The sequence below is a fragment of the Buteo buteo genome, chromosome 3, assembly GCF_964188355.1.
Source record: "Buteo buteo chromosome 3, bButBut1.hap1.1, whole genome shotgun sequence".
NCBI classification, from domain to species: Eukaryota; Metazoa; Chordata; class Aves; order Accipitriformes; family Accipitridae; genus Buteo; species Buteo buteo.
Window position 1 is genome coordinate 50754051 of NC_134173.1, and position 25848 is coordinate 50779898.

Here is a 25848-nt window from a genome sequence, read left to right on the forward strand (position 1 = left end):
AAATGACTGTATTTTCAATGGAATTCCAAAGTAATTTATGAAATGATGCTACTACTAATAATAAATTTTTGTTTAGAGCCAACTTAATAGCATAAACAAATGAAGCAACATTTATATTAACTTCTGCATTGCCTACATGGTTGGATTTAACCATGCATTGTCAATACTAGTTAAGATACTTTTTTATACTGATATTTGAGCTGGTTTTAATTATGCTAAATTCTAGTCTTATTTTCTTCATAATTGATTTGAGATTCTATAATTTGCCACCTTTGGCAGAAACTGTGTATATATAAATCTATCCTAAACCTGTGATACCTAATAATTTTAATTATTAGAGAATTAGAGAATCAGTGTTATAAGTGCTAAATACTTGATTATAGAATTTTATTGCAGTTAATATATTGGAAATATATCTGTGCTGTGATTAAGTCACTTCAGTTTTGTGTCAATATAAATGTCCGAATACAACATACCGTGGCATGTTACTGATTTTTCATTTGTTATGTGAAACGTTTAAAATGCCAACAAAACAAAGGAAGCAATTTACTTAAACAGTTATTTTGCAAAAAAGGGGAAAAAGCTTCAAACAGCCTAATCTCTAGCCTCAGCTGCTGCAGCTACTTACAAGCTGTGTGTGTTGTAGTTGACAAATTTGTAGCAGAGATTTTTGTCCTGTTACTACACAGGTATCTTTACTGCAGTATTACAGCACCTTGAGGTTCAACTGTTTTTGTTTTGGGTTTTTTTTGTGTTTTGATTTTGTTTTTAATCAATCTTGCCAGTATTTTTGAGATTAAAAAATCACATGTGAGACCCCTTAGTTGGGTAGAGAAATTTTCCTAGTGGTCATGTTTATTAAGCCAGTATAAAACCACTTTTTTTCAACCAAGTCTTTAATAAAAAATCATCCTGTTTCTTCTAGGAATTGCTAGGTTTAAAGTTGTAGCTGGACTTCCTCACTTTTGAGTTTCTGGGTTTGAGAGAAATTTCTGTTTCTCTCTTCTTTGGTATTTTGAGAGAATAAGAGATGTAAAAATTCAAGCTTTGCCTTAGGGATAGTTTTACCTAAAGCATTGTATCATACTTACTGCATTTATTGTGGATTAGATGTTGGCACTGAATAGTTGTCTTTTAGGGAAATACTTTGTTTCTCAGATTTAAAAAAACCCCAAACATTTGAACTGCCTGTATGTTATAATAGTTCCCAGAAGGGAGACTGTTTGCTTCTTTCAGTGAGAAAGATAAGGTTTTAAACATTACAGATTTAAAAAGGATGCTTACTACTTAAGCTTTATTACTAAAATACAGACAGGAAGAATGTAATTTTTAGCTAAAGGAATTTAATTTGGATTTACAGAATTTGTAAAGGTATGTTAATGCATACTGTGTATTTTCTCATAGGCTAGTGGGAAAATGTCTCTTATATTTGGGTTTCATTCTTAATGCTGAATGTGTCTCCTAGCTAAATTATTGTGAAGATTATTTTAAGTAGTATCTAGCATTGAACTGGGACTAAGAATTGTCTTAGTAGCTTTCCCTAACAATCTGACTCCTATGTGATTATTTAACAATAGGTGCTTGTTAATGAAGGTACCTGATGGGGCAGTAGGAAGCAGCACAGCGTTTCTTTTGGTTTCCAGTAGATGATTGATTTCTGCTTAAAACATTTTCCACAAAAGAGTAAGGCTAAGTTTTACCCTAGTGAGTAAACACAGAAATCCTTTCTGCAGGTAATCCAGAGAGAGTGGTGACAATAACATCGGATCTCCTCCCCCCCCCCCCCCCCCCCCCCCCGCCATTGCATTGCCTTGGGCTAGCAGCCTGGGCTTGCCAGTCAATCCATAGGAAGAGTATAGCTACACATTGAGTAAGGGACACTGAAGTGCGTCCCACAGCTGTAGGTCCCTAGTCTGCAGCATGTAGGGAATTGTTGGGGTATACTGTATTTTCCTTTTGAGTGTAGGCACCTTTTTTTTTAATGATTAATTTCATAGAGTGATGGTTACATAATGAAAAATACTAATTTTGTAGAAGGAGGTGGCTGTAGTTTCTTTCTCTCAGAGCTCAAGAACTGTGAAAAGAAGGCGAGAGCCAGAAAGCCCGAGTGCTTATTCAAAGCTGGAGGAAACAATAAATTAAGACTCAAACTTTGAGGCAGGCCTGACCTGCATATCCAGTTGAAAGGAAGAAAAGGCCATTTTTAGGCCAACTACACGAGAGAGAAAGAAAGGGTGTAAAATTTGCAAACTTCTCATGAGTCCTCACTAATAACAAGCAATGACCAGTGAGGAACGATGGAAGGAAAGCAGCAAAGAATCTGAGCAATATGAACTGCAAACCTATGGGTGCTGAAGTGAATCCATGCAATGCTGATAGGCTGGTGGTCTCCCATCCTCCTGTGTCAGATCTGCACACTGCAACTTTAGAGCTCTGTCCTGGAGCTGTTAGTCTAACAAGTTGCCATATATTTTTAATTGGTTATTAACTGAAGTTACACTGAAGTGCAACACATATCTATGAACTAGAAGCAACTAGGGCTGGATCAGTAAGGTGGTGGCCAAAAGATGAGACTTGGTTCCTCTGGTACCATGTTTTCTACTTCTGAGAAAGCAAGCAGCTATTTTCATGTAATAGTGGAATCTATGCTTAACAGTGCTATCTCCCAAACATTTCTAAACAGCAAGAGGTAGCAGACATATGCCTTAAAGGCAGCGGATTATTCAATTTCATTATCATCCATATAGTAATGACTTAATTTTGAAAAAGTTATGGAACAAAAAAATGCTAAAAGGTTTATACTGTTACATTTTAATTTAGATAATATTTTGGAACCTTACAATAACAATATTCTGTCATCATTCTGGATTATTTTCTAAGGTGAGAGCAGGACGGGAGCACAGTAACTCAATTGCATGTAAAAGCTTTTTGGACATTTACTTTCCCCTTTTCCCCTTGCCCAACCTGAAAGAAAAGTCATGCTTTGTTTGAAATAATCATAATACCTGATTCTATTTAGCAGAAACAATGGAAACTAAAACATTCTTTCATAGAGAAAGGAAAGCTTGTGACATAAAGGACACAAATCTGAAGCAAGGATATTGCATTATAAACAGCTCTTTTTCTGAAAAAGACCATATTTGGGGGAATATGGTACACTTAAGGTGTTTCAGTTTAGCTAATTTTTGAAGCTTGAATTACACAAGGAATTGTGAGGTCAAGGATGAATTTGGTGTAAGGAACAAGGATTATAGGGAAAGAAAGCATTTATAGTATAATTTATTAATTATAGTGAAGCTAAGCACTAGTTTAAAGATGGCTTTGCAGAGACTAGAACATTTCAGCTCAAGCAAATGCTGAACTTGAGATCACATTACACCTGTCTGCATGCTAGGTGATTTTCTAACAACAAAAATTTTCTACTTACAGGGTATATTAAGCCAACTCTTAAAACTGAGTACTCATCAAAACCAGGAAAAAAGCTATACTTCATATTTGTAGCTCTCCTATCCTTTTGAAATGACTTCTTCTGGAGACTAAGTTAATCTAATTTGCACTTTCCTCCTCCATCTCTTCATCCTGAGATCACTGACAGTGTGTGTCAGCCTACACTGGATGTTTCAGTAAACTAAAATTCAGGTTCCTGTTCCTGGACACCCTCTGTAGACTTACATACCAGCATAAAGAAAATGAACAACTAGGTTTGTTATGTGTATTCACAAAATATTATGGAATCCTAGCATTTTTAGGTTCTTTTTTAACTAGGTTTATGAAGAAAAAATAGTTGTCCACCAATACAAAGCTAGAGACAAGGCCATCAAAGAGATTTGATACAGTACCAGGCAACACTCTGAGGAGAAAGAAATGGTTCATTTTTCAACCGTTTGGATTCGAGGACCAGCTTCTATGTGAACACAGTTATTGCTGTTCAAGAACTGATCCTGCTACCTTATATCTACCTGGCACAATTTGTAAAGTCAGTACTGTGATCTTGCTCATTTCTCTGTTAGGCCTAGTATGCTCATTGCGGAATTCCAGTTCTAAATGAGATAAAGGCTTATAGTCATCTACCTAGATGTTTGTTCGTGCATGATCCAACCAGACTTGGAGATATATGTAAATGTCATTTCTGTGTCATGCCTCAGCTTTCTGCTTTTGCTGGAGTATGCCTGGGTCATACCCTTTTTTTAGATGAGCAATGTAAACATGTACAGAACATCTGCAGTTAGCTGAAATTTATTCTCCTTTGGAGCTGCAAGCAACTTGTGAGCAAAGCCTCAGCTTTGATGAGATGATAAACTACCTGAGGTTTGCATGCTAAGCTTGTTTTATCTTCATGTGTGAAAACTGATGACGGGCTGAAGGTTAAAGGAGTAATATTAAAACAGTTTCAAGTAGTAGCCAATTATTCTGGTTTGGAGAAGTGGGGAACTCTTCAAGCCAATGGAAAAAAACTGGGGAGGAAGAGGCATTCAGAGAGCTGTAGTGTTCAGAAAGAGGGAAAAGGTTTTGGTTTGCATGGATCTGGTGCTGTAGCCAGTGCTTGAGAGAGATTCTGATAGTCAAAGCTGGGGCAGAAGACTAAAGCAAGTGGCAGGGAAAGTCGCTAGTTAGGGAGATCTGTCTACAATTTTTATAAATATGTCACTGGAATGTGGTGATAGTGGTTACCAAAACACTGTAAGAGGAAGAGTGAGGAATAATGGTAAGGAAGACGGTTCAGGTTTTGCCACGCTTGGCTTAAGTTTTAAGGAGGTACCAGAACACAATTAGAATTTGGAATCAAACACCAGCTGTGGCCAAATGTGACTGAAGCTAGATTCAAGAAATGGAACACAGCAAGAGAAGGGCTAGTTTTATGGGAAGGGAGAAAAGACAGGGTAAGAATAAGAACTGAGAAATCACCTGTACAAAATGGACTGGCAATAGGAGAGCTGGGAGGGGGTTAGAGGTAGGTCTATAGCAGAGACTTCAGCTACTGTCTCAGTTACAAACTGAAGTTTGCTGGTAAACGTGTGGAATAGAGCGTCTCAGACGCATTAGGACTGGAGGTAATGAAGGGGGCTTAGCACTCTGCAGGAAGTCGATGGGGAGGTCAGTGGGCAGAGGAAACTGAAGCTGACTGCAAACACACTTTCAGCATAAAGGAACTGGTGCAATGACACAGGAGAGGCCAGCCCTACTGCACCAGCTCCCCCATTCTAGGAGAAGACAGAGAGTGAGGGTAGGAGAAAAACAGGTAGACTCACAGATGTGAATGGACAGAAATAGAAAACAAACTTCAACAGTGGGAACATTTTGGTAGTCTTGCCAAAAAAGGCAGTGGCTTCCCCAGCTGATGAAGGAAAGATGGGAAGTCAGCCAAAACTGGTATAAGTTAAACTGAAAATTAAGCATGTTGTTCCTGCAGGGATACAGCACCCATCTGCTAGTTTATTGGTGCATGGATTAATTCAATCTGCTTTAAACTATGTTCGGCTAAACTGCTGAATGCAAGACTGTATTTTAAAAGCCTTGCTAATAAAAAGTATATTTATTTTATGTATTGTGTGCATCTTCTTCCTGTAAGCACTGTGAACAAATACATGCTATAAAAAAAAAAACAATCCAAACAAACCCTTAGACAAACTTTGTGTTACACAGAAAAATGCAAGAAACAAGATCTGAAGTTTCTATTTAGATGTATTTTTAGGTGAAGAGCATAATTTTGTCAAAAAGGTAGGTATGCTTGCAGATTGTGGTTTGAGGCAGATGAAAGAAACCTTAGATGTCACATCTGAGTTACTGAACTTTTTTTAACCTTCTGATGAATATCAATAGCACACAAGTTCTCTCAGAAAACTGGTGAACTGTATGTTGAAACCACAGGGCACAAACCCCACAGAATGAAAATGGAGCATGCAGCAGAAGTTCTGCAGAACGCAAACTTACTGCCCTTGATTGTGCTCACAGCTTTTGCTTTACCTATAAAACTGCCTTTATCACAACCCACGGAGTTTTCCTATTTCTACCCTTGATTCTCTAACCCCATCCTGCTCAGCAGGGGGGAGCACAGGAGCAGCTGTGTGGGGCTTAGCTGCCTACTGGGGTTAGCCCACAACAGTATGTTTTACAAAATAGACATCAGATCATTAATGTAATAGTTCCAGGGGTAAGGCAATACTGATAGAGTTTACTGGATATTCAGGCTCCCAAGACTTGGATCATGTAATCATGTCCTTTGTTAGTGAAGTTTCTGAGGTAGATGATAAAAGGCCCAAACCAGTAAGCCAATAAGCATGCTTCCTCTAATGTCTGGAGCTGAAAATCATGACAAAAGTATGCTAAAATGGAAGGAAAGCTTCAGTATTATGAATGGGATTTATTACAGGAACTTGGAGTTAGAATTCAAGCCATGGGTAAGGGGTAGAGGTTTAGATGTCTAAGCTTCTTTCTTAATGCAAGCATAACTTCATGTTGAAACAGCAAAAGGCTCAGGTTCACTAATCTACAGGCTTCTCATCAACCAGACAGCAGATGCAACTGAATTAGAAACAAAACTATCATCTATTGGACACCCTCAATTTGGACCCAAAACAGGAACACACTGGGTGTATCTAGCCAAGTGCTGATCCTGACTTTTTTTTTTCCTTGGCACCACTGTGGAAATCCCCACAATGCCCTTCCCTCTCAAGAGCAGAGCTACCTGTGAAAGACTGCAAAGAAATCCGATGATGATGTTGGAAGTGTTGATACAGAGAAGACATCTCAAGATCTATAAATCTATCTCCAAGTGTTTGTGGGTGCTCTCCCAGTCACAGGGTGGGTGAGTCCTTAAGTCCTAGGTCACTAAGTAACTAAAAGTATCAAAGCTGCTAAATTCAACTGTCTGGGGAACTGGATTTGAAGAGCCCCCCAAGTCATATAATGTGAATAGAAGAGTGGTCTCAGATGTGCCACCTGGGTTACTTGAACCCTAGCAGACTGCAGTCTGAGCAGCGAAGGACTCAGCATTTACTTTCTCGTAGAAGGCCCCTGTACATTGTATCTTTTGAGAATTTCTAAGGTGAAATGACAAGTTCTATTTTTTACAACTGTAAACACAACCTTTCTGAAGGATCTTGTCCATTGATATTCTGCTATCCAAGCTATTTGCTTGAATTTAGTAACAGCAATCGAAAAGGTCATCCTCAGCAGCCTACAAGAAAGAGCTACCCTGTTGGACCACTGGGTCTTCAACAGGAAAACCTGGAGATTCTCATTGTGACAGTAGAAAAACTCACCTGAGGGTGCAACAAACAGGAGTCAGTACATCTCCTCCAGCAAGTATGTAAAACTGTTCTTCAGTGGTTGAAAAGTATTTGGTAGACAAGATTTGATGTGCCCTGATGCAAGTTAACAATACCAAAACACTCTCACAGCTATTGCTGAACTCGGAGGTATTAGTCTTGCACTTTGTGTATCACTCTGGACATCCCTGACCAAGGGATCAAGAGGATGACACAGATCTCACAATGCTGTTCTTCAAATCTGATACACAAGAGTGGCTTGAAACAGGTCAGTTCATCTTCCTTGCATGTTCTGAGCTCTTGCCAGAGGAAGTAGTTTTATTAAGGAGTACTTAAATTCAATTACATCAACCACATTACTTCCTCACACACCATCCTGCCTCTTGAAACAGCATGCAACGGAGCTACTGTCCATCTTCCTCTGTATGTGATGGCTTCGTACAGCTGAGCAGAAAGTCTGGAAGGCTTTTTTCACTGTAGTTCCATGGGAATCCCTCAAATCCAAATTCTCAGATCACTAACATGAGCTCTCCTAACCCCAAAATGGGTAGCTATTTCATAGCTTTCACTGTTGATACAGATGATGGAATTATTTTGAAGAGCAGATTTTTACATAGTGATTACAAGAGAGAAAGAAGTGGGTCAAATAATTTAAAATCCCAAATTGGAGTGCAGTAACTGTTTAAGACTTTCTCTGGCTTGGAAATAGCTTTTAACAAATGGACATTCAAACTTACTTAAAGCTGCAAATGAAAATATGTTTAGGCAAGAGAAAAAAAGCTGGGTTCCCCCTGCCCCACCATCCTTGAATCCCGGAAACTATCAAACTCAGTCTTCTCCCCCTCTAACTTGAATCTCGTTGCAAATAAAAATAGAGTACAAGACATCATTATATCAGAATTTACACTTCTGAGGAATGTACAAGGATAATTTCTCATTTAATACTATAGGAAAGTACACAGACTCTCATAATCTGATGGTTCTCATCGTGCAGCTTTTGGGCTTTCTGTATACATCTTTTGTTCTTAAACAGCAAAATACAGCTCTCTTCTGTTTGCAAAGGAAAGGAAACATGCAGAAAAAGAAACTGCACTTGATTCTCTCTCCCTTCCCAAGAAACCAAAATTAAAATGCTTGTTGCTCCTGCAAAATTTTTTGGTATCTTTTTCTGAGTTTGTGAGAGTGTTTCTGGTCTAACTGTTGGCTGTTGAAACAAATTTTGAAGACATAATAGGGCAAAAATCACTGCATTTTAGAATGTAAACATTCGTTTCAAATCTGCCATCACACAAAATTGGTGGCTGACTAAAAATAATTTGATGTCACCAACTTCAAAAACAGCAAGAAGCTTGACCATGTTGATATTAAATACTTCTTGTTTACTCAGATACAAATTTAAAGTTTGCTCTAACTTGTTTATGAAGTCTTCAAAAACCTCCACGTCAAGACAAAATTAACAATATACAAAAATCTAATTAACAAAGCCTTTCTGAAAAGAAAAAAGCCTGATGCTAGCTTCCTTTTTTTCCCAAAATAGTACTGATAAGCAAAGACTAGAAATAAACAGCCTAAAATTAAATCCTAAGTATCTATGGTATTTTACCGATCATTACTCTGAAGCAAACTATGTTAAAGTCTTGAAAATGTGCAATCTGTAAGCACCAAGCAGTGAAAGAAACTTTTCTTTAATAAAAGCAAGACTTAAAAACAAGTCTTACAGTAATAGGCAGCTCAAATGTTCATATGTAGGTATATATTACACACTGTAACCAACAAACCTAAGGAACAGAAAGCAGTTTTTGCTAGAGAATCACTGTAAATTCAGGTCACATTTTATCTTCTCCTTTTCACGTTAGGATCATACCTGCAACAAAAAAGAAAATTTGTCACAAATAATGAAAACTTTATGATATTCAAAGTTAATGTTATGTAAATAGCTTTATTATATATTCATAACAAGAGATTGGTCAGTGTTCAGTCCTTTCCGACTGCACTTCTATAATTAACTACAGTTGCTACAATTTGACCGAAGCCAGAACCTGTGCATGAACTAGGGATAACCCTTACTAAAATTTTCACTGACTTCCTAGCTACTTAAAATCTTTAAATCTGATGCATGAACAAGTTTTTCCAAGCCTTTAATGTTGCATCATTAAGGTCCTTACTAAAAAACCACCACAACAAAAGGGGAGGGAGGGGAAAGGGGTACTGTGTATTCACAGCAATGACAATATTTGGCCACAACTCATTCAGACAAAACCCTTCTGCTGCTTCCCATTCCCACATAAAGCAGTTCCTTGCCTTACATTCCCCTTTATACAGCTTCTGATTGATTTTTAGTAATTTAGATGTACTTTCTGGATATACTAAATAGTTACCTGATCTACTGCAATATGCTTATATTTTGTCTCTGCTTGACACTGCTATCCCTTGGCCTTCTCTTTCTTTCCATTTGTGTTTCATCTCCCAAAATCCTGTGTCACTTCTTTGAAATTCTGATGTGTTTTGTATTCATGTATGAATAACTTATGGACACAACTGAATGATCAGGCAGTTTTACTCCCACTAATTCTGCTCTCGTTCATCAAGATTTTTTTGCTTAGACAGGAAAATGTGACAACCTGTGAGCCAAGTTACATCATCTCATAACTAGAAAGGTATTAGAAGTCACTGTTGTTGCTATACAAGTCAGATTTCTGGCAAAAATGAAATGCGTAACCTTTGAAAGAAATGCTCTATTATTAACTGTTAATTAACAGAGCAAGCTGTTAATGCAGTAAGACTTTCTGAATGCTCTTACGCATGCTGATATGTGGTATCATGTTTCTTTGATAGTGATTTGGACAAAACCATCCTTCTTTACCATACACATTTTTCTACCAAAATGCACAATTTTTAGTGTTTGTCAAACACATGGCAGGTGAGAAGTCAAACATTGGTTGCTTGTTCCTTCACATAAAAATTAAGAAAATAATGAAATCTTTGCTAAACAAAATGAGATCCTTATATAAAATCTCAAAGCATTTCTTTGAATTCATTGCTATAGCATTGTAACGCATTAGTTCTAACATTTAAGTATGTCCTGGACACCAAATCCTATTTGGGGGGTGGGGGGAGGAGGAAGACAGGGGGGAAAGACAGCAAATAGGAGAAGGGAATGATACATGATGGAAACCTGCTATCAGGACACCAACAGCTTCAACACTGTCTGTGACTTTCTGTGGAGATGCTGACACTGACAGTCATAAACACCTTTTTCAGTAGTCTCCCCCACCTCACCTCCAGCCATTTTCCATGTTAAATGAAGCCTGGATGACGTTTTCCAGACAGAAAGAAATCAAACAACATTATCAGAGAAAGGAAACCGTACAGTGCCTGTGGCCTGAAATGGAAGAAGGACTACAGAGATTCCACAACTGTGAGTGAATGCACAAAGAAACAAAAGACCTTGCTGGGAACAGGGAGTGAAGGATACAAAGGGCTATTACTGAACATAATCCATTTATCTGCAGTCTTAGCAGATAGTATGATATGCCTTCCCTTCCCCCTCTATCTCAGTATGTACTCAGCTGTAGTTGAGGGCACAGCTTTTCCTTCTAGCTCACCTTTACCTTGGGAGTAGTGCATGATTCTTTCTAAGGGCATCTTCAAATGCAGTTTCTCTTAAGATTAGCATTATGCCAAGTAGTTTTACTCAGGATTAAGGACAAAATTAAAAGTAGGTTACAAACTGCTGAACATTAAATTGTGTGTTTTAATATTTTTGACTGTGGAAATTTCTTTAAGTACAACTATCCTAAATAAATTGGAGTTGAGGTAAGAACTTTTCTAAGCATGAATGCATGTGAATTATCTAAGTTTCCACTGCTGTGTTTTGAAAGGCTGAAAATTAATCAAGATATTTTGAACCAGTTAATATTCCAGCACAGCAATCAAGCTGCAACATGTTTTTATACATGTCTTCATAACTGACATATATTTAAAGGCTGTATTGCAGGTGTAAAAACTGGATGAGACTTGGCTAAGAACTTTTTTTAATTAGAAAGTGGTTATTGTTAAATTAGGATTGCAGCTGAAAGTAACTGGACAGGATATTAATTGAATAGGACGATTCTCTCTTTAAAAGAGAGATTAGGGAAAGTGGTAGACAACTGAAATTGTTGAAGTTATTGAAAGAAAACTGCTGAAACGGGCTGTGTTTTAGTGGCAAATGTAACGAGTTATGGCAAAAAGCAATGGCAAACAGCCAAGGTGAACCTGGACCTACCAAAGAAATCTCTCAAACTCCTGTGACATAAGCACTGATTAAGACAGAATTAATGACTTCACTACACTGTCAAGAGCATAGAATGATCAGTGTGAAAATGCCTCCTCTCCTCAGTTTGAAAACTGGAAAGACAGTTAAGGCAATGAGGAAGTTTCTAACAAGTAAAAAAAAAAAAAAAAAAGGTAGGAGCTCTTTCACTGTGAATGGGTTTGAAAGCAGCTTAAGGTCTCAAAGATAAGGGACACTTGAAGGGCCATACTGAAGGATTTACTTAGGTTTGTGGTTTGTTTGTTTGGTTGTTTTTTTTTTTTAATTTTTGTTTTAAATTCTGGGCATCACTACTTCAAAGATCAAAAAAAAAGAAAGAAGTCCTGCCAATCACTTTTTCACAGAACTAGTATTCTGTTGCTTTAGCTCCCTCAAGCGACTCGGCACAGGGACAGAGAAGTGCCATGGCCAGAATGAAAAAGTGGCAAACCCCATCACTTCTTCTTCGCAGTTCAGATGACTGACTTAATTGTAAGATCAAAAAATGTCATTAGGCTCTAGCAAACACTAATGTTGAAAAGCCTGACCCCAGAATCTCTTCTGGAGCTTGTGAACAATCAAGCTTGTGCATATGAGCCAGGAAATAGCAAAACTTTTGTTTGAGAATGTTCTTATTAAAAAATTGTAGCAAGTCTGAATGAAATTGAAAGTTTAAGGCATAAAAAATTTGAGACAAGTTGAGTCATTTTGGGTATATTCCATACATGGGAATACATGGAATTTTGAAAAGAATCGTCAAAGTAGTCTTTTCCAAAAATTAGAATTTGTCCAAAAAAAAAAAGATGTGATGCAAAAAAATACACATTTTCTAAGTACAAACATAAAACTTACCTAAAGAGATCATCAGCAAGCGATTCTTCTCTTGCATGTCGGTTCTGTTCCTGAGAAAGTAAGTTTATTCAATATTTGACGTTAAGGATGAAGCTAATGAACAATACAGAAGAACAATATATTCCTGCACTAACACAGCTTTTCATGAAGAAATAAGTTTTCTTTAAGTACTCCATTCAGTGCTTATTCACATTAGATAATATATTTCACTACTCAAGTTTGGCTACTGCTACCAACTAATGGAATGGATTAGTTTGTGCAAGATATCAATTTTGGTCAGAAATATGCTTTTTTGGTTTTTAAGCATCATTATAGGAATAGGGAGATTTTTATCTGATTATTGGTGTGTAAAGGGAATTTTAATTAGCGTTATCTATACCCAGGAATTAAAAAACAAAGAATATAATAAAAAAAGTGTTCAAGTAATGGGGTCTTGATCAGGCTGTGGAAACACAGTATGACCCATCAGCAAGTATTTTTAAAGAAACTATTGGCAAATGAAAGTGCTAGAGAACTGCTGTGATAAAATATAATATTGTTTAAAACTTTTACATACAAAGGTGAAGATTTTTACAAAACAAAAAAAATATTTAATTTATTCTTACTGTATCTCTTCAGTATACTCCAACAGAATTTTACTCAGGTATTTTCTGTTCTGTTCAAGAGTAGAATATCAATTGTACTGTGTAACAATTTGAACACAGCTTACCATATCGAAGTTCTCCTAGCTCCCTGTCACATTTTTAGAAGTCACAAGTTTCCATAATGGTTATTTTGCTTATTAAAAAAAATAAAATAATTCTCTTCTAGGTTATCGATTTTGTTTTAAATCAATATTTCTGATTATATAAATGTTGCATGTAAAATGAATTCAATTACTCAGCAAAAAGATAAGCCTTACCACTGACCTCTGACTTTAAGTAACTTTTCTAATGTGTACGTTCCTATGAGCATATGTGGACAGCTAATTGGCTGAGCTTTTATTTTAAAAATAAAATTCTGAAGTATTTCAGTAATGACCACAGGTTGGTATGACCACTTACGTAAGTCAAGCTTTTGTTTGATCATCTTTAAGAAACAACTCCTTACCTCCATTTCTTGCCTTAACCAGTCTTCTAGCTCTGAATTCTTTTTAGCATGGTGAGCAACCAAATCTGATCCTCCAATAATGTATGGAAGTTGTCCTGCCCCTGGATAAGCTACCTGTCAGACAATAAATTCTTACAATTACAATACAAGGTAAGCACACTGCAAGTAACAGGTCTGTTTTAACAAATTCAGAAAGTCTATTCAGATAGCACAGAAGAAAGTCAGTCGGTCTTCCTTTGAATAACATTTGTCAAAGATCATATTTAATACACTGAAGTGAAAAAAAAAAATTAAAGAATGCTATTAAAGCCCTCCTTTTACCAAAACAAAACAAAAAAAATCTGACAAGTTACACATGCTAAATAAATCTAACAGTACATTAAAAGGAGTTTGAAAACATTATGAACTGATTTTTACTGATAATTCTTTTATCATCAGAATGCATAAGCATCTATCACAAAATGGTGGAAAAGATACTATCAGAAATTTAAAATGTTATCTGAGAGTATACTCCCAGAAAGCTGGAAGTCGCATTATGTGATTCACGCTCTCTACATAATATTTTACTGAAATGCATTTCTAGTAATCTTATACCATATATATATATTTTATTTTTAATATGAAGTGGCATTTTTACATTGAACACAGAATCTTCTTGAAATTATCTTCAGGACCCAAGCAAGCAATAACCTTATTTTTATAAGATACTAGATTTAATTCTATTTAGAAATCTAAGATTTAGTAGATAAAATGCAAAATTCTGAATCAGCATATGCTTTATACGTAGGTCTTTGGAGAAGTCAAATTGCTAGCTTTTGGAGGTACAACCGGAAGTTATGGTAGGCATCACTTAACAACTTATTCCAAGTAACAGCTTGGAATAGAGAGTACAAGTATATTTAAATAATCTAACACAAGGTAAGCCTTTGTCAGCCTAGTACTTCTTCAGTCAATTTAGCAAAATATTTGTTAACAGTATAATATGGTATTTAAATTGTTTCTTTCTGTAGTTACTATCAGTTTAAAAAAGAAAATCTTTCATAACATTTTCACAATCTTAAGGCAATACTTTTTAGTATTTTTAAATAGTGCCATCTTGTGAGCATTTCAAATACACACTAACCTTTTTGAACATTTTGAAATTTTTCTTTCCCCCATAGCTGGTATTTCCAGTAAGCTGACTATTCTGTCTCGGATGGCTGACAACCAACGATCTAAACTCAGTCAACAGAAGTCTGCTAGGAAGATTGCTGGAGTCATCTTGCAGTTCGTTGTGGTTCTTATGTGGGAAGAAAAAGGAAGGAGTACTTCAAGTGTATAAACAGACATACAGCGTATTTAACAGTATAAACTTCAGCGAAAAAAATTATGAACACAGTTGAAGCTAAAGTTAGGATTACAAAAGGGCAAGGGGAAGCAGCAGCAGTGCTAGAAGCCAAGAAGATGGATGTACTTCTCAGCCTCCTATTATAGTACCAATAGAGCTGGGAGCTCAGTAAATTTGTTTCTCTCATATTTACATCTGTTGAAAAGATAGGATCATTAAGAACTGCAGTATTAATAATGAAGTCAGTGTACCTCATTTCACTAGGATTTTACTTCAAGATAAAACTTCAAGTAAGAATTATTATTTTTTTTAAATTTAGCTAATATCTAAGAATTACTTCTTCTCTTCTCCACCTCGCCTCTTACCTGGACTAATTTAATCAAGTATGCTTACTCTAATGGAAACTCCAACTAACTCGACGGAAGACAAAGCTAAATGTCTTCAGCTCAGTTCTAGCCTACAAATTTACCATTTAGGCCAACTTTAGGGCTGTAAGCTGGATCTGATCAATGAAGCAACTTTTTCTTGTACATGAGAATGTTCATATGCCATCAAGTCTGCATGCACACTTTGCTGCTTGGGGCTAGATCTATGTGGATTAAAAATGAAGTCTGGGTGCAGGACAAGTTCACAAGTAACATTAAACTATCTTCATGAACAGCTCCAGCCCAGATGCAGTACAGTTGTTTTATAGCAAAGTATAAACTGAAAGTCCCTTAATCGGAGCTGACCCTGCACTTTGGTATGCTTCCCTCTTCTTGGACTGTTTTCTGTACCTATGTGAAAAGGTTTTACAAAAGCTTTTATCCTGCCCCCCTTCTTGACTGGCTACACTCTCCTTTGTCTCTTCAGAATCTTTCCATTTCAGTTTCATTTAGCTTTGTCTCCTTTTCCTCTGCCTCCCCTCCTTCCTTCATTCATCTCACCTATAACAAAGTTAGGACACTATTTATTTACTGTTAATCAGTGTATGTTAATCTATTTTCTCAATGGTCCATCTCTTCCATTCTAGTTGTGATCTCCTTAGAGCAGAGAAGGAGATGACGTTCTTGTCTGGTCTTTAAGCAGTAACCTAACAAAAACACCAGTACAAGTATTAACTGGATTGAAGGGTTAATACAATTACAATAGGTTTCTGTAGTTTCAGTCATCTTAAGTATTCATCGAAATGCCATTACAAAAGCATGCAGATGAACTACAGTTCACTCCATCTTTCCACAATCAGTAATTTGGACTGTACTATTCAAATTTACAGGGGATTATTTTAAGGGGTACAATCTTCAGAACCTGCTTTACTCTGAAAAAGGATCCAGGAATACTGTGTTCTTAAAAAGCAAAATTTTGATGCATTTTCTTAATGCTTCTCAAAGTTTGCTGTTCAAACTTATAATTAACTGGCTTCTTACCAAGACTGGTGACTCCTGCCTGATCTCACTTTTCATTTCTCAAGTTAGAACAGATCCAAGTACCTCTTTTTTCTATTTGACTGAAGATTATTTAAAATGTAACACAGAAATTAAATTCAATGCAAATTTAATTATCTAAAATGTTTTCTGCTCTTTACAATTGGAATAAGCATTTTCAAATCAATTTAAATATTTAGACAGAAAAGAAACTGCACTGTACTTTTAAGTTTTTATGAGTTTATGTACACTGTAACAATTGTTGGGGTTTTTTTCCTATTTAAAAAAAAAATCACTATTATTTTCTCATACCATTAGCAAGTTTTGTCCATGTGTACAATCTTGGAAGTCCTGCCAAGTTCTGGAAAGTAACCATAAAAGCTTTCGAATATAAAAAGTATCATTTTCAATTTCATATGTTAAGTGCACATGTGTGCAGAAAGGACATTTCATTACTAGGATAGGAAAGTATTCTGCAGGTTGCTTTCCTCCTATAGTTTAAAACCAGATTTGCCTTTCAGAAATTATTTTCAGTGGTTGAAAAATATCATATCAGCTTTATGCACCCTGTAGTTTTTGAGTCAATTACATTCTCTGTCTTGCCAGATACACGAGATGCATCTACACTTAAAGAAAACAGGTAACATAAATATGCCTGTGAAGCTCCATCATGAAATCTCCTTCCTATTCCACTGGAATTACAATTTACATGAATAAAATAGGTCACTTAATTAAACTATTAGAAGACTGTTTGTCAGCAAAAATCTTTAAGTGGCCATCTGATAAAGTAACAGTTTAGTTACGCATAAGAATTTGTTTTCCTTCATGATCCTGACAAGAAGTTAGACTAGAAAAACTTGCCAGGCCATAATAAAATTCAAGACTATTCCAAGGAGCCATTTTAGTCTCTCAGTACAGTCAGACCTGGTAGAAAGCACCTCCTCTAGAGCAAGAAACAAAGATTCTCTATAATTGTAAGACTTGCTTGTCTTTTAAAATTTGCTTGTCAGTAACACAAAAAAAAAAAAAGCATTATAACAAAGTTCAAAATTCACACTTTGCCAGAAGCAAGTTCCAGTAAAGTATCATGAGAAGACTGTTAAGCTGGTCTGAGCTAAGGATGCACTGACAATTACGAATTCTCATCTGGTAAAAGGTAACCTGCAAATTCCAGTTACTCAATCATACATTCAAACTTTATTATTACAGCATTTAAACACTTCCTACATTGTAGAACAACTGACTGGACAGTAAGCTTTAATATACATGTATTTTTTAAATAGACCATAATTAAACCTGTGTCTTCCCTCTTATTCCCCTCTGCTTTGTTCATAGTTACTTTGCTAGAGATCTCAACATTGTTTTCCTCTACAAACCTGCTTTTGTTTTTTTTTCAACAAAGTGCTACTGTTAGCTCAAAATGCATTGTTTTCTTCATTTCTCTTAGAAAATTGCCTTATTCTCAAAAACAAAACCAGAGAAATAATCAAGAAAACTAATCACAAGCTGTTGTTTTGGGGTTTTGTTGGTTTTAGTTTGGGTTCTGTTTTTTTTAAGAAGACATTAGTGACTTGAATTGCCTCATACAGGAATTTTAATAATCTTTCACATGACATCTAGAGATTCTTACTTTAAAGATGTTGAACACTACTGTGGTATTCAACAGAAGAGGGCAACTAAACATTTCTTCAGAAAATTCATTACATAAAGATAATATAATTGAGTATTATTTTAGTATAAATATCAACATTATAATTAACACAACAATATACAATATGACAAGTTTTTCTTGGGCCAGGGATATATTCTGCTGTTCCACCTACAGTACTTCAAGCAAAAAGAGAGGAAAACTTTCAGAATACAAGCAGCTTTCAATTCAATGAAAAAACATTTATATAGGTTAACACTGCAATGTTCAGATGTAACAGACACATCATGTCAATTTTAGTTCAGAGTGATTTGAGAGGTTTAAGCAAACAAACTTTAAGAAGCCAGTTTCTGCACGCAGGCAGCCTCATCCTTAAAGGACCCATCTGCAACCTTCTAACACAGCTCTAAATTTCAAGATTAGGCACATGAGAAGAATATAACTTACCAATATTTTATCCTCCTCTCTCTGCTTTACATTTGCTTCTTGAATCCTGCTTTCTTTGGCTTCCAAACATCTTTTTTTTTGTGTATTTCCTTGAGCGTCCTGGTCATGATCTGCCATTTGTTCTTCCCAGTCTAGGTCTCTGCTTCCAAACACAATTTCTAGTGTCGCTGTATCTTCAGGTAAATCATTCAACTCCTTTCTCTTCTTTGGTACATGCTTTTCACTAGAAGTAGCTTTAGTGTCTGTTTTATCACTTGCTAGTATGCCACTTTCCCTCATAAGCTTTATACCTGTGTCTGCTAATGCAAAATTTGGGTTTGTGTCCAGGATGTTATTTTCCTTTTGATGCTGTTGTGCTTCACTCTTCCACACTGATGAAGCTGTGGTTTCAATGCACTTGGAAACAGGCGATGACCTCTCCTCCAGTTTTGCTAGTTTGGGTAGAGATGTTTCTTCTTCTTCAGTTCTTTCCCTTAGCCAGAAAGTAATTACAAAAGAAAGAAATTACAGAAACATATCTGAATATGACTAGCTGCATCCACAACATAATAGCTTCGTGGGGTTTTTGTGACTGCATTATGAAATTTGAATATAAGTACCCTTGAGGAAAAGCTTGCCATTCTAGGAAGCTGACCTAAAACTACCTTTTTAAGTATGTTTTGAATTACATGTACATCCCTTAAGTTAAAATTATTTTCCAGAAACAGCATCAACATAACAATAAGGCAAGTAATGTCAAGAACATTTCAACATACCTTTTTCTAGCTACCTGGAAGTAATTTGTAATTGAGTTAGACTGGTGACGTGAAGCACACTCACTAGGTTTACCAGCTTCTGAAATTTCAGATGGCGAGACAGGATGACTTTTTTGACTAAACCCAGATGTTCTGTTCACTCTAGATATTGATGTTCCTGCATTTATGGTGCCACTTGTGCTAAGGTTTTTCTTCACAGCAGTTATATCTTGGAAAGCTATTTTCCCTCGTCCATCCATCTGGGGAGTATCCTCTATCTCCATACTACATTAGAGAGGAAAAAATATGAAGTGAACACACAAGAAGTTACCACAGAGATACACTGTAGAATATCACTTTTTAAAAAAGCTGTACTTGTACTTTGAACATACTTATAAACAATGTACGTGTGCTAAAAACAAATTGTAAAATCTGCTATGATAAATAATATTTTTATAATTATGAAATGGCTTGAAAATCTGTAATAGTTAAGACAGTCTAATCAGATATACAGTATCTACATTTGTATTTGAGTCACACAAGTCCTATGTGATGTTTTCAGTTATCTACCACTCAAAAGCAGAAATAGCACTGCAGACAAGTGGCAACAATTTAGTAAGTGCCATATCTAACTAACACTGTATATCTTTGTTCACAGCAATGATACAGTTCCTCTGCCACAAAAGATTGCTTTACTTGCAAGTATTAGCTTAGAAACTATTTCCATGAATACTTTACCATGTCTGCTCTTCTATTTCTGTATCAGCTACATGTACTGTGCTGTGATCTGCAGCAGTCAGCATTATGGTTTCATCCACAGCCAGACTCTGAGAAATGGCTCGCCCTGCAGCAGCTGATGCAGGAGTACTTCTAGTTAGAGCTGCAAGATTAACACAAGAGAAGAATTAAAAGGTTATTATCAAATCTGTGTTTCTTTGTATGTGTTATCACACATCGGTAACTGATCAGGTGAGATTTTTGTAAAATTGTCTTAAAGCAATTTTAATCAAAAAATTAAGCAGATTTATTAATTTAAAAAACCTGAAACAGTTCTAAAGGACCATATTCTGGGATTCAGTTTTAGTTAAACATTCCACTTAATTAAGTCATGGAATTTTACTTAAACAAAAATGAAGCATAATGGGAAATCATATATTAATATGGACATAATGTAATCAATAAATCATGCAACACCTATTTTATGCAAAACCGTCAACAGCACAAAATTCCTTACATTTACTGCTTTATTATGAGCTCTAACATGTGCTTATTCTATTTGGGATTATGTCTACTAATACAGAACCAATATTTGCTATCAAAAAACCTTAGAATAAATGTCTTCTACAGCCAATTTCTCATAATCCCCATAGTCAGGGGATTGCCTTAAAACATCATTTGCTGCTATTTACTCACATTATTTTTCTGTAAAACAGAAAGAAGAGCATATACAACATCTTTTATATTGTCTGCCTTTTCACTTGTCCTTGTCTTCATACACTTATGCCTCCTCCAAGTCAAAGGATACTAACATTTACTATTTTAACATACATCTCATCGTGCTTCTAGGTACTTTTTTTTTTAAATTACTACTCATCTCTCAGACCTTTACTTTCTTCCTGCATCTCATTCTGATTGAGACTATGATGACAGTATTATCCTTTCAGATAACCCATTCTTTATACATTCATTTATTAATTTTCTTCTACCACTGTAACCTGTAGAGGAATAACCCATAGACACACCTAGGGTCTCCTACTCGAGCAACGATGTATTATATACATTGCTATTTGTTGTTCTGAGACAAGATCAGAGGAAGAAGTCTTGTTTACAATCCCTTTGATTTTCAACACACAGAGAAGTTTTTATAACTCCCAAACAATAGCATTTGTTCCTTCTTAGCAAATAAACTGTAAGCATAGCTACCTTTAAAAGCCTGATAACACAGTCCATTTACCCAATTGAATAATTCAGACTGGAAACAAGAATCAGCATGTCTGATTTGTTCAGATGTCTGCAGGGTCAATATCTTTAAATTTAATCTGAGAATTAATTTATTTTGTATTGTTTTCTAAACTAACTGGATAGATAACAGATCATACACAAGTTATTCATACAAGAATACCAGTCAACCAAAATATTTTTCAGAGCTCTGCCAGTACTGCATGTGTATCTTTCTCTCTTCAGAATACATTTTTGAGTAAGTAATGTTCCTGTAAAGACAAATCTATGGGGTTTTTGTTTGATTTTTTAAGAATTTGTAGGATTTTCTACCCAATACAGCACTTTGTAGAACTGAATAGAACCTAGAATTATACACATAACTCTGACAATTTCATAGAAACAAAATATAGACTAACAATTTTGGAAGAAGCATGAAAAGAGAATTAGACAAACGAAACCTCTTTCTGTCTCTCAAATTTTTATTACTCCTGTATTAGCAAATACAAGTCAAGTTTCAAGTCGAGATTTGGAATGTCCACCCCCAAACTATTACTTTAGCAAATGTGGCAATCACGTCTCATTGTTTTTACTTCTTACGTCAAGATTATGTTTGGTTTTGAACTAAGTGGGCTGTGGTTGAATTTTCCTAAAGCAAATTCCTTTTTGTGAAACAAACAAACAAAATGCTAGTCTTTACAAATTAATTCTGTCCTTATTCTCTCAATTTCTAACATTCATCTTTTACCTCCCTATTACCCTAGTCTTTTCATAAAACTTAGAATAGCATGGAATTCAAACTACCACATCCATACTAATTCAGTGGCCACTAAAATGTGAAGCTTGTTTTCAAGTACCTTTCCTTTAAAGATCAATGTACTATGTGTCTGCTTTTTATGCTAATTTTAGATCTGCTACTTTTTTATTTACATCTAAGAGTCATATAATTTTCATTGCAGTTTATTGCAAGACCATTAAAAACCCATTATCTCTGCAGACTTGTATATGTTTTTCATACAGTGTCATTCTGTTTAGTGGTCTTGAAAAACAAAACAAAAGAACTTGAACATTAGCAGTTGATGCCCCTGTACAAAAAGAAATACTGCCTCTTTAATGCTGTTAACTTATTACTACCCTTGTTCCAATTACCTTTATTACTTGTCTGATTTTGAGGGTTGCAGTATTTTTCTGTAGACATGAAGATAACTGCCAATCCAATTTCTGCCTCAGGAATAGCCCTGAGATCCTTGCTGTTAATATACAAATAAAATAAAGACAAAAAAATAAAAAATGTTTCTCAATACAGATTCAAATATGAATAGGCAAATAGGCACAGATATGACAAAGTACAAAATGTTCCATTCCTCCTTTCAAGAAACATCAGTCTACACTACAATTTTTCACAATACAGTAAGTCAACATAATTATCCATCATTATATCCACGTCTTATACATATGAACTTCCACACTTCCTGCTACTGTAGTGTCGTGGTTTAACCCCAGCCAGCAACTAAGCACCACGCAGCCGCTCACTCACTCCCCCCCCACCCAGTGGGATGGGGGAGAAAATCGGGAAAAGAAGTAAAACTCCTGGGTTGAGATAAGAACAGTTTAATAGAACAGAAAAGAAGAAACTAATAATGATAATGATAACACTAATAAAATGACAGCAGTAGTAATAAAAGGATTGAAATGTACAAATGATGCGCAGGGCAATTGCTCACCACCCGCCGACCGACACCCAGCCAGTCCTTGAGCGGCAAAAAAAAAACCTCCTTCCCCCCCTTCCCAGTTCCTAAACTAGATGGGACGTCACATGGTATGGAATACACCGTTGGCCAATTTGGGTCAGGTGCCCTGGCTGGGCATGAGAAGCTGAAAAATCCTTGACTATAGTCTAAACACTACTGAGCAACTGAAAACATCGGTGTTATCAGCATTCTTCACACACTGAACTCAAAACATAGCACTGCACCAGCTACTAGGAAGACAGTTAAGTCTATCCCAGCTGAAACCAGGACATGTAGCTGTTGCCCTAAAAGCTGATTTGTTACCCTGTGTGCAATATACCAATCTCACACAGGAGAGATATTACTTTTTATTCAGGTCTAGGTGCTCGGTGGACTTTCCACAAATCAAGCACACCAGATTTATCAGGTGTGTCTTTTATACAGTAACAATTGCATATAATTTATTAAACTACTCCTACCTAGTACATATTCAAACTATCTAATGCATATGCACAGGCTTAAATAACCACAACACATCAAATGCCTTCTCCGCATGCGTGGGCATCTCGGGTGGTCTTCGGTGGTCATCTGGGGAGGTATTCCCTCCTCACTTTGACCGCTAAGTAGCTCTGTGCCAGGTCAATGGTTCGTTTTCCTGCCAAGAGGAACGTATCATCAATCAGGAAGAATAGAAAGGGTCAGAATGACCTTGGCTACTTCTCTAGGTGTTATTAAAATTGTTTGAAGTTGAAAATTATTAACTAACTTAAAACAGGATTTTCAAATCTGCAACAGGATTTTCTATATTTGACATCATAGCCACTGCCTAGTCCCAGTAATCTGGCCAATGCATCTCTCCCTACCCGATTTCTGGGCATTTAACCAACTGTGCTCTACCTCTGATTCAAAAATGTGTGTGAATGGAAAAGTGGCTTGAAAGATTTGAGCACTTCTTACAAGTCTGTTAGGCACACACACATCCCTCTCCTCTACTACAGCCATGAGAAGAACTTGAATACAGTTTTCTCTATTTAGGAGAACTAGGTTTATATATCAGGTTAAAGACTAGGATTTTGCTTTCTTTCACTGTTTTAATCAAATGGCATCACGAAAATCCTAACATCTATAAAATACACAGTCTGCCCTCTCAAACAAAACCTACCACCACAGCAAAAACTGATTTTCATTAAACAGAAGCTGCTCTTCAGAAACATTGTATGCAAATAATCAGACAGCAATGAACCACATGACCTCAAGGTGCCATCTCATCTGTTTTCCGTGAAATAAGTACATATATTTATTGAAAAATCATAGATGATCTATTTTCCATTCTTAGAATATATTAATTTTTAACTTATTTTAAACAGTGGAAGAAAAATCACTTGCTGTCTGTAATTTCAGAGCAGCTTCATTATAATAAATTTTTGTAGAATTGGATCCTCCAAAAAAGAAAAAGAAAAAAAAAAAAAGAAAAATAAAAAGAAAAATGTCATGCTTTAAGCCCAGCCAGCAACAAAGCACCACAAAGCCACCTGCTCACTCCTCACTGCCCCCGGTGGGATGAGGAGAAAATATGAAGAAAAGCTTGCGGGTCTAGACAAGGACAGGGAGGGATCACTTGCCACTTATTGTCATGGCCAAAAAACAGACTCAACTTGGGAAAAAACCAAAATCAATTTAATTTACTACTAATTAAATCAAAACAAGGATAATGAGAAGTAAAACCAAATCTTAAAACACCTTCCTCCCACCCCTCCCTTCTTCCCAGGCTTAACTTTACTCCCAAATTCTCTCCCTCCTCCCCTCTGGTGGCGCAGGGGGACAGGGAATGGGGGTTGGGGTCAGTTCATCAGACGCTGTCTCTGCCGCTCCTTCTTCCTCAGGAGGAGGACTCACACTCTTGCCCGGCTCCAGCGTGGGGTCCCTCCCATGGGAGACAGTCCTTCACGAACTTCTCTGGCATGGGTCATTTCTGTGGGCCACAGCCCTTCGGGCACAGGCTGCTCCAGTGTGGGCTTTCCGATGGAGTCCCGGCCATCTTTGGGGGCATCCCCCTGCTCCGGCGTGGGCTCCTCTCTTCCTGGGGCTGCAGGTGGGCCTCTGCTCCCCCGCTCCCCTCCACGGGCTGGGGGACACAGCCTGCCGTCTCACCAGGGCTGCAGGGGCATCCCCTCCTCCCCCGCTCCTCCTCCCCTCCTTCCTCACCGACCTCGGTGTCTGCAGAGGGGTTCCTCTCACACTCCAATCCCCTACTCACTGCCGGTTCCTCTTCTGAAATCTGTTCTCCCAGAGGCGCTACCACCGTCGCTGATGGGCTCGGCCTTGGCCAGAGGTGGGTCCAACTTGGAGCTGGGGAAGCTTCTAGCAGCTTCTCACAGGAGCCAGCCCTGCGGCCCCTTCCCCACTACCAAAACCCCACCAAACCCGAAACAAACAATAAAACAAAAACCTCATCAAATCGTCACAGAACTGCCAAGTCCTTTCTTTCCTGCTTCAAGAAATTCTAGTTACTATGCTAAATACTTAAAACAATGAAGAAAATGCACTCTTTATAAGCATCCCACTGCTTAAATATGTACGCAAACACCGTGACTAAATCTCTGCAGAAATTCTGAAATTAGCCTGCCACTGTACAAGAGAACAATGCTGTACCTTTGCAAGACGGTCAGAATGGAATCAGTCCAGTTTCTCATGGAGTCAGATCCTGCGATCTGAGAGTTCGTCAACCCCACGTCAACAACACAGACTTCGGGAGAAACTAGTAAAGATGTTTCCTTTCTTCCTTCTGTCATCAACTTTGCTTCCCCTCCTCCAAGAGTAACTGCTGGACCCAGTTTCTTATGCTAAAAAGAGAATGCAAATAAAAAAAAAAAATCTTAAAATACAGTCAGTTGAGAAGTATCAGCATAATGAACTATCAGCATAATGCTTATCACTGATGCACTAATGCAGATGCGATGTGTTCTGTTTCTCCCCCTCTATTTCACCTTGCTTAGGCCATAGTACTGTAAGACAATAAATACACAGAAATACTTCTTTCCTGATGAACCCAGAATGAGTGTGTATTCACAGAGAACAGAATCTGTGCTTAGCTACCCCTGCAACATTTTTGCAATGT

General features: G+C 36.9%; 1 protein-coding gene across 2 annotated transcripts in view; it reads right to left on the reverse strand.

Annotated features, from left to right (window-relative positions):
* Positions 1 to 7393: 7393 nt before the first annotated feature.
* NBN (nibrin) overlaps positions 7394 to 25848 on the reverse strand; it is a 30304-nt gene continuing 11849 nt past the window's right edge. Inside the window, exons 7-15 of one of the 2 annotated variants that reach the window (XM_075023568.1) lie at positions 25383 to 25573; positions 22150 to 22250; positions 19801 to 19942; positions 19084 to 19347; positions 18329 to 18800; positions 14627 to 14782; positions 13504 to 13617; positions 12415 to 12464; positions 7394 to 9132 (exon numbers count right to left, since the gene is read on the reverse strand). In XM_075023568.1, coding sequence (XP_074879669.1) covers positions 9102 to 9132; positions 12415 to 12464; positions 13504 to 13617; positions 14627 to 14782; positions 18329 to 18800; positions 19084 to 19347; positions 19801 to 19942; positions 22150 to 22250; positions 25383 to 25573 — 1521 coding nt within the window. In that variant the 3' untranslated portion in view covers positions 7394 to 9101. The remainder of the gene's footprint in view (positions 9133 to 12414; positions 12465 to 13503; positions 13618 to 14626; positions 14783 to 18328; positions 18801 to 19083; positions 19348 to 19800; positions 19943 to 22149; positions 22251 to 25382; positions 25574 to 25848) is intronic. The other variant, XM_075023569.1, reaches the window with a different exon arrangement.